The sequence below is a fragment of the Lepidochelys olivacea genome (genome assembly GCF_965140295.1).
Source record: "Lepidochelys olivacea isolate rLepOli2 genome assembly, chromosome: 13".
In the NCBI taxonomy this organism is placed as follows: domain Eukaryota; kingdom Metazoa; phylum Chordata; order Testudines; family Cheloniidae; genus Lepidochelys; species Lepidochelys olivacea.
Window position 1 is genome coordinate 31,636,051 of NC_140423.1, and position 16,941 is coordinate 31,652,991.

Here is a 16,941-nt window from a genome sequence, read left to right on the forward strand (position 1 = left end):
CACAGATCCTAAAGGGGAAAAGCGAATCAGAGTGCTGACCCGCAGCCCTGCCATCTGTTCGCATGCACAGCTCCCTTTACCTTTGATGGGGATTCCACCGGAACAAAGCGCTTGGTCCGGCTCGGTGCTGAGTGCCCTCATCTCCTTTGGATATGGTCCGAAATGTCATAGAACCAGGGCGGGAATGGGCCACGTGGTCAATGGGGGAAATCATCCTAAGATCACATTAACTCTTTCCTTCCCTTTGGGGAGACTGAGCTGGAAGGAAAGAGCCTAAATAACTTGCAGTTTATTTCAGATCTATAACTCAGAGCTGGAAAATGAGTTTGATAATTTTGAAGACTGGCTGTATATCTTTCCACTTCATCGGGGGAAGGCGGATGAGGATGAGGACGGAAATGAGGATGAGAACTTTGTGGGGAAGTACAAGGTACTGTGTCATTTGAATGCCATTCATGTTATGCGTGACAGCAATGCATGAAAGAGGGGAAAGCAATTCGCAGCGTAAGAACATTTTGGAACATTTTTATCCTTTTATCCTTCACTAAGAAAAGAACTGGGACACTAAATTCCTTCATTATAGCGTGTAGTCAGGAGGAATGCCTTGTAGCATAAAGTCTCCTGCATGAAATTCTCATGGCAGATCTGCATTGTAGAAGTTTCATGCCATTCCTTGGGCACCATGGAACCGAAAGAAGCAGTAGCCCCTAGGGCAGTGGTCCCCAAACTGTGGGGAAATCCCCCCCTAGTGGGGCACGGAGGAACGTTCGGAGGGGCATGCAGCGGGACCAGGGCCAGCCTGCACAGGGGGTGGGGAGGGAGCGCCACATAGTTCTGCTCTGCCCCGAGCTCTCCCCAGCTCCATTCTGGCCCCAGCGCCAATCCACCCAGCTCCACTCCATCTCCGTCCCCAGCCCCAGCTCCAATCCACCCAGGCCAGCTCTGCTGTCATTCGCCTTCAGCCCAAGCTCCTCTGCCGAGCCAGCTGGGCAGTAATGGGGGGCGGGGGGGGCGCAGACAGATTCCGTTACTGATGGGGGAGGGGGCGTGACAGGAGAAGTTTTGAACTGCTGCGCTACTAGGAGATGCATGAGGCTTAACCACAGACAACAGTGGCTCTGCCCACCTCTCCAGTGTCTCTGAGCTCACAAAACCGCCTCTCCCTGACATTTGGGGCCTGCCAGCTTTAGTTTAAGGTCTCTTTGAGGCAGTATTTAGCTGTGTTTAGTGCTCTGTTACTGCTGAGTGTTTATTGTCTGCCTCTGGTGAAATTTAACCTGGATCATGCCTGGATGGTGCCGCCCTAAAGATGGCTTAAATAATGTGCATCAAAGTCGTTGGAGGGGAGGGCATGGGCCTGCTCTGTTGTGTTGACACCCCAGGCTATGAATTAGCAGGTAATCCGCAGTGCTGGCCTGTGTGGACATTTGTTCTGTTACCCTCCTCCCTCTGATTGTTTGTTACACTTGTGTCCCTAGTCTTTAGATGGGAAGCTGTCTGGGGTAAGGACTCTGTACAGGTCTTGGCTGGCACCTCTGCATGCTACCATGACACATGATTAGTTATAATTTGTACTATTACTTTGGAAATCCTTCCTTCAGCAAAGGCCTTTTCCACTCATCCATGGTCTCCTGAAGTGTCCGCTCCCGAGACTGACTTCAGAGGAGTGATTAGGAGGTAACTGTGAATAGCCTGGCTCCCTGCCCTCCTCTGCAGGCCAGCCCCAGGTTGTCATGGGATGGGGGTAAGTTCCCTGTAGAGTAGCCTGTCTCTTAGGAAAGAAGATCAAGTCTGCTGACCTGAGTGTGTGAGAGAGGCCCTGGCTGTCTCTTTGGGAACATAACACGTTGTGTAGCACTATCTGGCCTGGTACAGGGCACAGACACACATGTAATCTGCCAGTTTCAATTTGACAAAATTGAGGTGGTGCTACGGATCAAATCCTGGGCATTACAATTTGCTTGAAATATTTTCTGTAGAAGGGTATTGATCCCCACAATGTTGCTGTTCCTGTTCAATGTCTCCACTGCAGGGTTCATTCTTTGTTTATCCTGCTGAGGAGGCAGGTACAGAGCACAAGATCTCACAGGGTGTTCCCAGAAACAGACCCATCAAGGTGCTTGTCCGAGTTTATATTGTTAAGGTAAGTGACTGCATTGAGTCCTGGAGACCTTGTCCAGATCAGCAGCTAGAGAATCCCTGGCCATCCCACAGCCTGTATTCATGGAACCAGCAAAACTGAGACTGGAGAAGCCCTTGCTGTTGGGTCCCAACTAGTCGCTTCATTTCCAGCCAGCCGTTTGGCCCATAGCAGCATTGGTCCCCACAGGATCTTTTCTAGAGCTTTGTCCAGTTTAGAGTCAAGTGTCTGAAGTGCTGGGGTTTCCACCGTCCTCCCTAGGGAGACAATCTGCCCACTCCCGAACCTCCAAAGGGCACTGGAACTGCCGATGGGGCATTCCCCATGCTCTGCCTAGAGTCAGTACCTGGGAGATGAACTGGCAATTCTGCTCTCGCTCCCTGGCTAAGGGCTTCCGTACTGATACATGACTAGCGTGTCCTCGAGAGATTCATCTGCTGCCTGTGGCAGACAGGATCGGAGGTCTCGGTGCTCCACCTCAGAAACTCCTCAGTAGCCCTGTGCCCTGCACGTGCTCTCACTTGGCCTGGACGTCACGGCTGTGGCTGTGGATGTCAGCCCCAGCGCCTCCTGTCTTGTGTATTTTAGGCAACGAACCTGGCTCCTGCAGACTCCAACGGCAAGGCAGATCCCTATGTGGTGGTAACGCTTGGGCAAGAGCAGAAGGACACAAAGGACCGCTACATCCCTAAGCAGCTCAATCCTGTGTTTGGCGAGTAAGGAGCAAGCTGTATCTTGGGTCATGTTTAATGGGAACAGCCTCTTCCCTGGTGCATCTTGGAAAGGCTGATGGCTGGGTCGCTGCACAGAGCCAACACTCTGAGCTCAGTGTGACATCGGGGCTTCTTTCTCTGTCCACTGGAGACTCTGTTACATTGGCATGTTGTGTAGCACTATCTCGAGAAGCCAGGGACTATGTCTCACACATCAGCAGCTCTGATGGGCTCTGCCCAGGGCTTCTGTAGGTGCATGTGTCTGACTGGCCTTCCACTCATATAGGCAGAACATCTGGGGTGTTGATACAGAAGCACCCCTAAATTCCATACCTGAGATACGGGCAAAGCAGCATAGTACCTCTAGAACCTACACTCAGGAGGGAACAGAGAGCAGGGAAACCCCTTTTTCCAAGGGGAAGAAAGGAGAGCCCCCGGCCTCTTCTCGAACAGCAAGAAATGGTGAGGAGAAAGGAGACCCCAGGCCCCTGGCAGCCAAAACCAGGGGAGCATTACACATCGTGACAGTGCAGGAACATCTGTGCAGCAGCAGGCCCCAGCTCCTTTATGTGTTTGTGTCTCCAGTGGGGACACTGGCTGTGTTGCTGCTGCGGACTCAGGATCATGGGATTCGGAGCTTGGCCGTGGTTTCTAGGGTCTGATCTCCAAGGGAATCCTTGGGGCAAACATTTAGAAATGGAGGGCAGAGTTCCACACACACAAATGTGCTCCTGGATGTGCCCCCAGGTTTGCACACACAGTCAGGGTGACTGCGGTGCAGATGGCTCACTGAATTGTACCCTGGGTGGAGATCTTAGCTTGTCCAAAGCGGGGGAAAGTAACGGGAGGCCATTGTAACCCGGCAGCCTATTATATCCCATTGTCATTGAAACACAGAGCAGAGTCACTGGAATGATGTACAATGAGCTCTTTGAAGTAAAAGGACCTGCTGATCAGGGCTGCCCGGCTCCTGCTGAGGTTACAGAACCAGGAGTGTCCAGCCCTATGTGTGGCAATGTGTTTGGAGCAGGGAATTAGACAGGAGAAGGTGCTGCCCCTTCTAGATATTTCCTTCCTGGGGAGCACCAGGCAGCTTGCTCAGAAGCTGGTGAGTTCTGTGGGGCAGGAGGACCGGAGCTTCACCAGCACTGCGCCCACAGACATGCGGTTCTGCCATCAGAGCCGGGGCAGGGAGGGAAACGTGCTTGATTTCCATCCTCTCTGCTGACTGAGTGTCTCTTTGCTTTGTATTCAGAGTTCTGGAACTGAGCATATCCTTTCCGATGGAATCTGAACTCACTATTTCAATATTTGACCATGATTTGGTTGGGTCTGATGATCTGATTGGGGAGACGAAGATTGACTTGGAGAACCGATTCTACAGCAAACACCGAGCTAACTGCGGAGTGGCCTCCCAGTATGACACGTACGTTCCCGGCAGCTCTGCAGGCTGCCTCTGCCCAGAGCGCTGGCTTTGCAGCTCCCATTGTCCGGGAATGGCGGCCGGTGGGAGCTGCGGGGGCGGAGCCTGCACTTCTGCAGGCTGCCACTGAACAAAAGGGCTCTACATTTAAAAAAAAATTACAACTTTTAATGCAAATGGACTGATTAAGTGACAGAGCAAATGCAAATCAGCAGTGCAGAAGTCTGGATGTGCTCCGGGAAACTAATGCGTGTATTGGTGCGTGTGTGTGCAGAGACCTGCACGTTTACCAGCGAGTCTGCAGGAGAGGCTCAAACTTGAAATCTCAGGTGCTGCAACATTGGCCAACCCAAGTCTCTGAAGCGATCTCTTGAAAATTGGTACATTTTGCATGTGGCAGCCAAGAATTATTATAACATGAACTTAAAAAATACATTCATACTAGTTATTCATGATTATAGTAATGATCCATTGACATCATTCATCATCCTGATCATTCCTTAAACATTTTTGAAACTGGGGTAATTCCCAAACAAAAAATTCAGTTACATTTATATTAAGGTTCCTAAACTAATCTTTGCCCCCCACCCCTCGAAAGCCCCCACTCAGTTGTACTGGGGAAGATTTTGTCTTGCTAAGTTGTTTAGACCCTTATAAAAAGAGCCACAGAAGAATAAGATAATGATTTCAATGCAGGGAAGTTTGGAAGTTCGAACAGAACAGGTTGCCTGTGAGCTTGCTATTTCTACAAGAGAGGACAGGACTTTATCACTTTGGATAGAACCCCATGTATATGGACACCCTCCAGCAACTTTACATCCAGAATTTCCCAGCAAAGATCACTGCTGTCATTTCTTCTATTGCTTTTATTTGGCTAATGGGTGAAGTGAGGTGGGAGATTTCTCTTCATGGGCCTGTTACTGCCTCATTATCCAAGAGGGAGAGGTTCTTAGTCTCTTGATAAGCCAACAGCTTGCTTCATAACCTTCCCTAGGGAGCCTATAGGGAGTGCTTTCACAGTACTCTGGCAGCCCCACCCGCCTAGTGGAGAGTCTGCCAGAGGAGGCAGTTCTCACATCCCAGTAGAAATATTATCTATCGTGGCTACACCAGGGAGAATCGTGTACGTTTGAACCTCCTCTCCCCTCCCCACAGAGATGGCTATAACATGTGGCGAGATGCTTTCAAGCCCACCCAGATCTTGGAGAGTTTGTGCAAGAAGAGCTCTCTCCCCTCGGCAGAGTACAGGCGGGAGGAGGTCAAAGTGAACAACAAGATCTTCAAGGTCCCTCCTGAGGCTTTCCCTGAAGGTACCGTGTGTGTCTGGGGGGAGAGTTAACTCCAGGTGTTTTCAAGGGTGACCAGCTCTTGCCTTCTGTCAGGCCTTCAGCTGTGCGAGGCTCATGTCTTGGGGTGCACTCTGAGCCCCCCTTTCCTCACTGACTGGACCAACCACTCGGCCACTGTTAGCACGTTCTGAGGAGCTCCAGCAGCATGTTCAGAGCTGCACAGGCCACGCGAGACAATGTGGCCCCTGAACCAAGGCGTTCACAGTTGGAGGGCTGATTGTGAACCCCGTACTCACTTTGGTGAGCAGTCACTTATGTGAGTTTACCCACCAACTATGAGTAACTGCTCACTAACGTGAGTGGGGTTCACAATGTGACCTCAGATTAGACAGAGAATGGAGTTATACCAAGTGGCAACGTGGCCCAGACTGTGCAGTCCAAACACTAATTCCTAGCCGGTGCTTGAGCCTAGGGTGACCAGATGTCCCGATTTTATAGGGGCAGTCCTGATTTTGGGGTCTTTTTCTTATATAAGCTCCTATTACCCCCCACCCCATCCCGATTTTTCGCACTTGCTGCCTGGTCACCCTACTTGAGCCCCATGGACCAGCTGGCCTGCTGAGCGTCAGCACTTCACGCAGGCCATGTGTACTAGGTTTGGTTTGATTGTTTCTTTTAACACTCCCCCTGAGAGAGCTTTGCTTATTTTTCATTGAAGCTACAAGGGACAGTCCCTGTATGCAGCTGTTTGTGACCAGCTGTCCATCGTCGACAGGCTGACAGATCTCCTTACTGCGTTTTCTTTGTGCTTTTATTTTCCATTATCCTTCATCTCATTCAGGCTGAACCACCTGTGCCTCACGCATGCCCCAGTCTCACTTACACATGGAGGGAGGCTGGATTTAGCTGCATAGGCTGAGCTGAACATGCAGCATATGGAAAACACCACAACCCACTTATCCCAACACCACACATGCGTGTGAAATGTAGCCTCCCATGAGAGCGTTCCGCTGGTCAGCGGAGATCTGGGGAGTTGAACTCCCCCCAGAGGGCAGGGACCCTGCTTTGGGAGGTTTGGTTCCCCCACTTCTCCTGTTCTGGGGGGTGGGGTAGCAGGCGCTCACTGTCATTTTCCCTTGTTTCTCTTTAGTTGAATCTTTACTCAAAAGATTTCTCCACCTCACTCTGCCTTCTTCATAAGCAGCTCCCTGGGCCTTTTAACCACTTCTCCTCTACACAGCTCTCCCCTTCTTCTTCCCCCCATTCCGTTGTTCTGTGTAGACGTTTGGTGTGCTCGGATGCTCCTGCCTTCTCCCTTACAGCTCTAGTCATCATTGTTGATCTGGCTGGCCGCATGTCTTTAGACCCTTCTGACTGGCTGCCTTGTGTTCCAGAGGCCTTTGTAAAAGACAAGAGAGAAATGGATGACGAGACGTGGTCAGCATATGATGAGCAGAAGGCTTTGTATGTCCTGCAGCACTGGGATGAGATGCCAGAGCTCGGGTACAAACTGGTCCCGGAGCATGTGGAGGTTCGGTCCCTTTACAACGCAGAGAACCCTGGACTCGTGCAGGTGAGGCTAATACATTTATTCACACCAGAGTACCTACCACTGTGCTCTAAGCCTAGAGAAGCTCTTTGGGCCGCCTGGTCACACCCTTAGCCAGAACGTGACTGTTCTTCACCATCTCCTCCCTGGGGCTTTGTCCAGTCCAGCAGGAACTGTCCCAAGCAATGGAGTTCCCACCTCTGCCCTTGGCAAACTGTTCCACACTGGACTAGATCTCATCAACAACAAAGGTTTCCTGACATTCAGCAGTTTCTCCCCCCATATCTTGCCTGTCTTGTCTACGTTTTCCTTTGCTCAGATTTGTCCAGCGACTCCTGACTCCCCCTGCAGCACCATGGGCAATTCTTCACCATATCTCAGGGTCACACCCTTCAACTGTTTGTCATTTTTCTGATAGTGAAGTGACCATCACTGAACACAGTAAATCATTGCCATCTCCTCGGAGTGCAGGGCTTTTCATCCTACGGACAGCAGCACACTGTGCTTGGAGAGCAGTGTGGTCTAGACTGTAGTGAATAGGGCACTGGACTGGGAGTCAGAAGACCTGTATTTCATTCCTGGCTCTGCCACTGATTGCGGTGTGACCTTGGGCAAGTCACTTTCCCTCTCTATGCCTCATTCTCCCAGTCTTTGCCTGTCTTGTGTCTTTATATTGCAAGCTCTTCAGGGCAGGGACATCCTGGCACAATGGGGCCTTGAGCTTGGCTGAAGCCTCTAGGCACTGCTGTAGTACAAATAATAATAAAAAACTAAGGACCCAGCGATCAGTTAATAACTTATAGATAAAGTGCAGCCACTTCTGGGGAAGAACTTGGCAGCATTTTAAAGTGAGCAACAGCACGGCTCAGTGGCTTCAAGTAAGGAGCTGAAATTAGACAGAATGTAATGTAGATAGGCATACATCATAGCTTTTAAGGCAAGAAGGAACCATTGTGCTCATTTAGTCTGACCTCCAGCATAGCACAGGCCAGAGAACCTCGGCAAGTGATTTCTGCTTGCTGTATCCAGCCCAGTAACTTGTGACTGAGCTAGAGCAGGTCATCTGGAGACAGACATCCAGTCTTGAGTTAAAGACTTCAAGTGAGAGAGAACCTGCCACATCCCTGGTAAGTTGTACCAGTGGGTAATTACCCTCACTGCTAAAACTTTTCACCTTATTTCCAGTCTGAATGGATCTAGCCTTTGGATCTTGTTCTGACTCTCTGCTAGACTGAAGAGCCCTCATCCATCTGCAGTCTTCTCCTCTCGTGGGTGTGTGTAGACACTTTTTAACATTCTCTTGGCTGAGCTGAATACCTTGATCTCTGTTAGTCTCTCGCTATATGGCAGGTTTTCCAGACCTCAAATCGTTCTTGTAGCTTTTATCTGAGTCTGCTCCAAGTTTTCAACATCCTTTTTGAAGTGTGGACACCAGAACTGTGCACAGTATTCCTGTAATGGTCTCACCAGTGCCGTTTAGAGAGGTAATGTGCACCTCTCTGGCCTTACTTGATATTCCCCTGTTTATAAATCCAAGGATTAAATTCATCCTCTTAGCCACATCATTGCACAGTGAGCTCCTGTTCAGTTGGTTATCTGTAAGGACCTCTTCAGTCTCTCTCAGTCTCTGTTTTCCAGGATACCGTCCCTTATCTTGTTAGTGTGGCCTGCATTCTTTGTTCCTCGATGAAGGACCTTATATTGGTTGTATTAAAATTAGGTCAAGTGATTAAAAAAAATTAATTGCAATTAATCACATGATTAATCACACTGTTAAACAACAATAGGATACCATTTATTTAAATATTTTCTACATTTTCAAATATATTAATTTCAATAACATAGAATGCAAAGTGTACAGTGCTCACTTTATATTTATTTTTGATTACAAGTATTTGCACTGTAAAAAAAAAAGACGTATTTTTCAATTCACCTAACACAAGTACTGTAGAGCAATCTCTTTATCATGAAAGTTGAACTTACAAATGTAGAAATATGAACAAAAAACCTGCATTCAAAAATAAAACAATGTAAAATGTTAGAGTCGACAAGTCCACTCAGTCCTACTTCTTGTTCAGCCAGTTGCTCAGACAACCAAGTTTGTTTACATTTGCAGGAGATAATGCTGCCTGCTTCTTGTTTACAATGTCACCTGAAAGTGAGAACAGGTGTTCTCATGGCACTGTGGTAGCCGGTGTTGCAAGATATTTATGTGCCAGATGCACTAAAGATTCATATGTCCCTTCATGCTTCAACCACCATTCCAGGGGACATGCGTCCATGCTGATGACGGGTTCTGCTCAATAACAGTGCAAAGCAGTGCAGACCAACACATGTTCATTTTCATTATCTGAGTCAGATGCCACCAGCAGAAGGTTGATTTTCTTTTTTGGTGGTTTGGGTTCTGTAGTTTCCACATCGGAGTGTTGTTCTTTTAAGACTTCTGAAAGCATGCTCCATACCTTGTCCCTCTCAGATTTTGGGAGGCACTTCAGATTCTTAAACCTAGGGTCAAGTGCTGTAGCTATCTTTAGAAATCTCACATTGGTACCTTCTTTGCATTTTGTGAAATCTGCAGTGAAAGTGTTCTTAAAATTAACAGCATGCGCTGGTCATCATCCGAGAATGCTGAAATATATGGCAGAATGCTGGTAAAGCAGAGAAGGGGACATATAATTCTCCCCCAAGGAGTTCAGTCACAAATTTAATTAACGCATTATTTTTTAAACAAGTGTCATCCATATAGAAGCATGTCCTCTGGAATGGTGGGCGAAGCATGAAGGGGCATACGAATGTTTAGCATATCTGGCACGTAAATACCTTGCAATGCCGGCAACACAAGTGCCATGCAAATGCCTGTTCTCGCTTTCTGGTGACACTGTAAATAAGAAGAGGGCAGCATTATCCCTGTAAATGTAAACAAATTTGTTTGTCTGAGCTATTGGCTGATCAAGAAGTAGGACTGAGTGGACTTGTAGGCTCTGAAGTTTTACATTGTTTTGCTTTTGAGTGCAGTTATGTTACAAAAAAAGAAATCTACATTTGTAAATTGCTCTTTCACGTCAAAGAGATAACCCTACAGTACTGTATGAGGTGAACTGAAAAATACTATTTATTTTGTTTCATTTTTACAGGGCAAATATTTGTAATAAAAAATAATATGCATTTTGATTTCAGTTACAACACACAATACAATATATATGAAAAGGTAAAAAAACATCCAAAATATTTAATAAATTTCAATGGGGTATTCTATGGATTAAAACTGTGATTAATTGTGATTAATTTTTTTAGATTGTAATTAATTTGTTTGAGTTAATTGCATGAGTTAACTGCGATTAATCAATAGCCCTAATTAAAATGCTTGCTATTTGTTTGAAACCTGCTGACCAACCGCCCCAGACTGGTCTGTATCAGTGACCTGCCCTCTTCTCTGCGTACCGCTCCACCAGTGTTTGTGTCATCGTCCCACTGCATAAGTAACAATTGTATGTTTCCCCTTAGATAATGGATAACGATCTAGAATCGGGTTTGCCAAGATATCACGTTAATTTGACGAGTCCTATTTAAAAAAAAAATACACCACCGACAAATGCGGTGCGTGGTGCTAAGTACATAACTATCCTTTAGTTCCGGGTGTCAGCAGTCCCATGATTTTGCCCAGGGCTAATATCAGGCTAATCTAGGCCACCTGGATTGACTTCTTTAAATATTGGCCCAACATCAGCTTTCTTCCTGTTCTCTGGAACATCCCCAATATCATCTGTCCAGAAGTTGAGCCACTTCTTTTAAAACTCTTGGATGCACATTGTTCAGATCTGCTGATAGAAAACAAAACAAAACATAATTGCCCCAAAGGGAACTTGTCCAGGATTCCAGGTTATCGCCCTGCTTTGCAAAAGTGTTGGGAGATCTTTATAGCAAAGAAGAAGAAAGAGCGTGAGAGGCAGTGAATCTCCTCTATACATGTAGTCACTGCCATATGTCAGGGCTGTGGGCATGCACACATCTAGTTAGATCAGAAGTGGGCAAACTACGGCCCGCGGGCCACATCCGGCCTGCAGGACCCACTTGCCTGCGCCTTGAGCTCCTGACCTGGGAAGCTAGCCCCCAGCCCCTCCCATGCTGTTCCCCCTCCCCCACAGCCTCAGAGCCCCATGCTGCCGGCGCAATGCTCTGGGGGGCCGGGCAGCGCAGTTGCAGCATGGCTGGGCGGCATGGCTGTAGTTCTGCCAGCCACTGATGATCCCGGCAGCGCGGTAAGGGGGAACGGGGGGTTGGATAGAGAGCAGGGGAGTTTGAGGGTGTGGTCAGGGATGTGGATAGGGGTCAGGGTGGTCAGAAGTCCCGGGGGGGGGCAGTCAGGAATGAGGGCGGGGGTTGGATGGGGTGAGAGGGGGCAGTCAGGGGTGGAGGGTCTGGGGGTGGTCAGGGGACAGGGAGTAGGGAGTGGTGGATGGGGCAGGAGTCCCGGGGGAGCTGTCAGCGGGTGAGAAGCAGGGGGGTCAGATAGGAGGCGGGGGCCGGGCCATGCCTGGTTGTTTGGGGAGACAGCCTCCCCTAACCGACACTCCATACAATTTTGGAAACCCGATGTGGCCCTCAGGCCAAAAAGTTTGCCCGCCCCTGAGTTAGATTAATTGATTCTAAGTGCAGAAGTGACCCCCAGTATAACTGAGACCGTAGGATCTCCCTGTGTTTGAACTAGAGCGGATATTTTAGAAAAACATCCGCTCTTCATTTAAACGTTGCCAGTGATGGAGAATCCACCACAACGAGAGCAGAGTGAATTGGCATCTGAGTTAGCACCCACTGAAATGAGCCAGGCCATTCATCCCTCAGAACTGTTCTGTCAGGTTCTCCGCAGATGGAGCACCCCCCACCCCGTGTCACTCACATCACCTGGTGGAGGCATTCTTCGCACTCTGAACAGCTGGAGACTGACTGTAAATGACAGCTGAGACTCTAGAGAGCCTGCATCCCGGCTAGTCCCTCATGCTCCCAGAGGAGCACTCAGGGTAATGCCGGGTGCAGGAAACGAGACAGGACAGCAGAAATCGTACCTTCAAAAGGGGCAGCCGGGGGAGGTGAAGCACAAAGGGCAACACCAGGCATTAATGATGTACTGTGTGTGGCTCCATCGCTGTGTGCTGCTGAGATGCTGTCCGGGGCACGCTCCCAGTTCTCCATCTCTCCCCCAAACGCCTGGTGAGTACGGCTACGGACATCACCAGTAACATGGTGAGAACCGGGCCTGATAATGGACCGCAACACGCTGGCAGCATAGCCAAAGCTACGGCATCACATCCTGCAACAGGGAGCTGAGAGTCTCTCTGTACGGCATGGATGAGACCACACCGACGTTCTGCAGCTAGGCTCCTGGATCTCGCAGGCTGGCTGGATCTGTGCAGAACTTGGGTGAGAGCCCTGCAGCGAGGAGGAAGTGGTTGTGGTGACTCAGCAGGTAGCCCTCGTCCTTGGCCAGGACAGATTCAATACACAGGTGTGTGGCTGGGGCGCTCAGCTCTGGATGAGCTGTACAATGGAGAGCCTTATCGTATTGAGCAAGGCCTGTCTTTCAAAGGCAGCACCTCACTTGCTGATGCTACAGAACTGCATTGGTGTATATAGATGCCAAATGGCTAGCTGGCTATCGCAGGAGGCAGGGTGTCCTAGTGGCTAGAACACTGGCCTGGAACTCAGCAAACCAGAGTTCTTTTCCTGCTTCTGGTCTTATGGGTGATCTTGGGCAAATCACGTCGCCTCCCTGGGCCTTAGTTTCCCATCTGTAAAATGGGGCTAATGATACTGATGTCCTTGGTACCGCACTTTGAGATCCTATGTAAATTCACAGTGATCATCTCATCTGATCTCCTGTTCAGCACAGGCCAGAGAACGTCCCCACAATAATTCCTAGTGCAGGGCTTTGAGAAAAACAGCCAATTGATTTCAAAATTGTCAGTGATGGAGAATCCACGTGACCCTTTGTAAATTGGTCCAATAGTTACTCACTCACTATTTAAAAATGTTCACCTTATTTCCAGTCTGAATTTGTCTAGCTTTCCACTGGATCATGTTAGACCTTTCTCTTAGACCTTTCTCTGCTAGGTTGAGAGCCCATTATTAAATATTTGGTCCCCATGGTGGTGCTTATAGACTAATCAAACCCTTACCTTAACCTTCTCTTTGTTAAGCTAAATAGATTGACCTGAGTCTCTCATGATCAGGCAGGTTTCTAATCCTTTAATCTTTCTTGTGGCTTTCTTTGAACTTTCTCCAATTTATCAACATTCTTCTTGAATTGTGAGCACCAGAATTGGACCCAATTCCAGTAACGTTCACATCTGTGCCAAACACAGAGGTGAAATAACCTCCCTATTGCTACTGGTGATTCCCCAGTTTATACATCCCAGGATCACATCAGCTCTTTTGGTCACAACACCACAATGAGAAAAGGAGTACTTGTGGCACCTTAGAGACTAACCAATTTATTTGAGCATGAGCTTTCGTGAGCTACAGCTCACTTCATCGGATGCATACCGTGGAAACTGCAGCAGACTTTGTGTGTATATAAAGTCTGTGTGTATATAAAGTCTGCTGCAGTTTCCATGGTATGCATCCGATGAAGTGAGCTGTAGCTCACGAAAGCTCATGCTCAAATAAATTGGTTAGTCTCTAAGGTGCCACAAGTACTCCTTTTCTTTTTGCGAATACAGACTAACACGGCTGTTACTCTGAAACACCACAATGGGAGCTCTTGTTCAGCTGATTGTCCACCACGATTCCCAAATTTTTTTCAGTGTCCCTGCTTCCCAGGATAGAGCCCCCCATCCTGTAAGTATGGCTGACCGTCTTTGTTCCCAGATGTATACATTTACAATTAGCCCTGTTAAAACTCATATTAGATTAAATCTCAGGAAAAACTTCCTATCTGTAAGAACAGACGACAATGGAACAGATGTCTAGGGAGGTCATGGAAGCTCCTTCACTGGAGGTTTTCAAAAGGAGGCTGGAGAGCATCTGTCTTGGATGGTTTAGACACAACAAGTCCTGCATCTTGGCAGGGGGTTAGACTAGATGACCCTTGTGGGCCCTTCTAACCCATGGTTTTATGATATTGTTTGCTTGTGCCCAGTTTTCCAAGCAATCCAGAATACTCTGTATCAGTGACCTGCCCTCTTCACCATTTATCACTCCCCCAATGTTTTGTGTCATCTGCAAACTTTATCCGTGATGATTTTATGTTTTCTTCCAGGTCATTGAGAAAAATGTTAACTAACATAGGGCCAGGAACAGATTTCTGTGGGACCCTGCTACAAACACACCCACTCAATGATGATTCCCCATTTACAATTGTATTTTGAGACCTATCAGTTAGCCAGCTTTTAATCCATTTAATGTGTGCCATGTTAATTTTATATCATTCTAGTTTAATCAAAATGTCATGCAGTACCAAGTCAAGCGCCTTACAGAAGGCCATGTATGTTATGCCATCATTATTACATTTATCAACCAAACTTGTAATCTCATAAGAAAAAGATATCAAGTTAGTTTGGCAGGGTCTATTTTCCATAAACCCATGCTGATTGATTATATTACTCTCCTTTAATTCTTTATGAATCAAGTCCCATATCAACCGTTTCATAATCTTGTCCAGGATCAATATCAGACTGATGGGAAGCCAAGCCAGGGAGGGGGGGGTGAGATGTTTTAGTAGAGAGCAAATTAAGGTTGCCACTGACAAGTATAAAACATCCAGTGAAGTGATGCTATTGTGAGATAGAAGAGAAATGTTCTATTTCAGTTTTACATAATAAATAACTTGTATTCAACCATTTTGTAAGGACACTGGTGAACCTCATGGTAACAACGTCCTGAGCAGACATTATTTCTTAAAATACTCCCCCCCGCCCCGCCATAAGGAGACATTTTAAATACAAGCAACTTCTACAATGTGGGCAGGCCGTTCCCAGCGATGGCAGGTGCTCTCTGTGTCCTGACGGGCTTGCCTTGAGGGTTGCTGTGACCCAGAAGTGTGAGGAAGGGTCAGTGGTGTTGGGAAGAGGGTTCTCTGGAGGTTAGGGAGTGGGAGAGTAAATCTGTTTGTGAATTCAGCCTTGATGAATCCTTTGAAACAGCTCAGCCCTTTCCTTTCTGCAGGGCTCCCTCCACATGTGGATTGACATGTTTCCAAACGACGTCCCAGCAGCTCCCCCTGTCAATATCAAGCCACGGCTGCCAATCAGGTACAGACCTGTAGGAGATGGGGACAGAGCCATTTCAAACCCAGTGTTTATACCGCAGCCTGGGGTCCTGCTCTGCATGACTCCCATGCAGTCTGTGCCCATGAAGGGTGTGGCTGGGTGAGAAGGGCAGTCTAACTGATCTGTCAGCCTGGGAGGCTCACACTGCTTCAGCTCTGGGACCCTGGCACATCTCCATGGCTTCCTCTCTGTGCTGGTGCAGGGGGGCTGCAGGCCTCACCTCATCCTGCTCTCCCGAGGGACTCCCTCTGTCCCCGCATGCCATGTGGCTGAGAGGAGGGAAAGCTGCTCCTGCCTCTCACACAGACATGGCTGGGAGGAGAAGGGTCCCCTGGGTTTACGCCTGCTCCCGGCAGAGACCAAACCCCAGACAGCAGTGTCGGAGCTGAAGCAGTACCACTGGCCACGCACAGCTCAGCACTGGTGCCTCGAAAACCCAAGGCTGGGCCATGACTTTTCTTCTTGCTGCTGTTTCTGCCGGACACGTGCTGGGCAGATTCCAGGACGCTGGAGATGTGCTTTGGTTCAGACACTTCTTTGTACTCGAGTCTGCAAAACTGGGCCAGTGTGACATGAGAGGGGCCTTCCGCAAGGTGTCCTGGGCCCTGGCCTGAGCTGCAGAGGGCACAAGCATGGCACTAGGCTGGGTGGCCGGGCTGAGCGGGTGCTGCTGCAGGCCATTGTCCCAGGGGGGTAGTTTCGCCTGGCCCTGACAAACACTGAGCTGGAATGTGCTTCTCTAACCTGCCCTTGGCTTTCCCTCCTGGTAGTTACGAGCTACGCGTCATCATCTGGAACACAGACGACGTGGTTCTTGATGACGTTAATCCAATAACAGGAGAAACCTCCAGCGACATCTACGTGAAAAGGTGCCCGAGTTGATGGGGAATCGAATGACAGAGACAGCCGGAGGGTCAGAGAACGACTAGCTGGCCTGTCCAGTCTGACCCTGCCTGGATACTGTGCAGCACTCCCTACTGCCTGAGTCCCACAGACATCACCAGCCTCTTCTCGTATTTCACCAGCCATGGGGCCTCCACCTCCTGGGGGAGACTAACTCACTGTCGATTTAGTCTACCCATAAAGGCCTTGGCCCTGATACCAGCCCACGCTTGTTCTTCAGAACATGTCAGTCCTCATCCCTATGACCCCTCAGCTCTCTGAGCCGACCCAGGCACTGTCTCCCCTTTACGTGGTATGCAGATTCTACACATCTTGGACCAGCTTACCAAAGCGTGCCATTCCTTCCCGCATTTTTTGCATCAGCAAAAAAAACTGAGCCTAGTTGTGGGCTCAGTTCCTATTATTTAGAAAACCAAGTGCCTAATTTGTCCCCATAATCAGATACTGGACCATCTAAATGGTGGGGTTTGCACCCCCAAAAAAGAGAGGTTGGAGAGAGGCCCCTTTAGAGCCCTCATAATGGTTGTGGCCCAGCATAGACCTTACACCCCTGACATGCTCCTGTCTGCCATTCGAATCAGTTGAGCCTCGTTGGCTAAGCCCATTATTATTCTGAATAAGAGTTTGTTGCTGTGAGGTGCTGTCGAGCAGTGACTGAGC

General features: G+C 48.6%; 1 protein-coding gene across 1 annotated transcript in view; it reads left to right on the forward strand.

Annotated features, from left to right (window-relative positions):
- LOC311529429 (fer-1-like protein 4) overlaps positions 1-16,941 on the forward strand; it is a gene marked incomplete at its 5' end in the record, with an annotated part of 104,810 nt that overhangs the window by 78,236 nt on the left and 9,633 nt on the right. The window contains 8 exons of the mRNA XM_084645404.1: positions 299-430; positions 2,033-2,143; positions 2,729-2,856; positions 4,109-4,279; positions 5,432-5,586; positions 6,960-7,138; positions 15,275-15,360; positions 16,149-16,247. Of these exons, the coding sequence (XP_084501530.1) occupies positions 299-430; positions 2,033-2,143; positions 2,729-2,856; positions 4,109-4,279; positions 5,432-5,586; positions 6,960-7,138; positions 15,275-15,360; positions 16,149-16,247 (1,061 nt within the window). The remainder of the gene's footprint in view (positions 1-298; positions 431-2,032; positions 2,144-2,728; positions 2,857-4,108; positions 4,280-5,431; positions 5,587-6,959; positions 7,139-15,274; positions 15,361-16,148; positions 16,248-16,941) is intronic.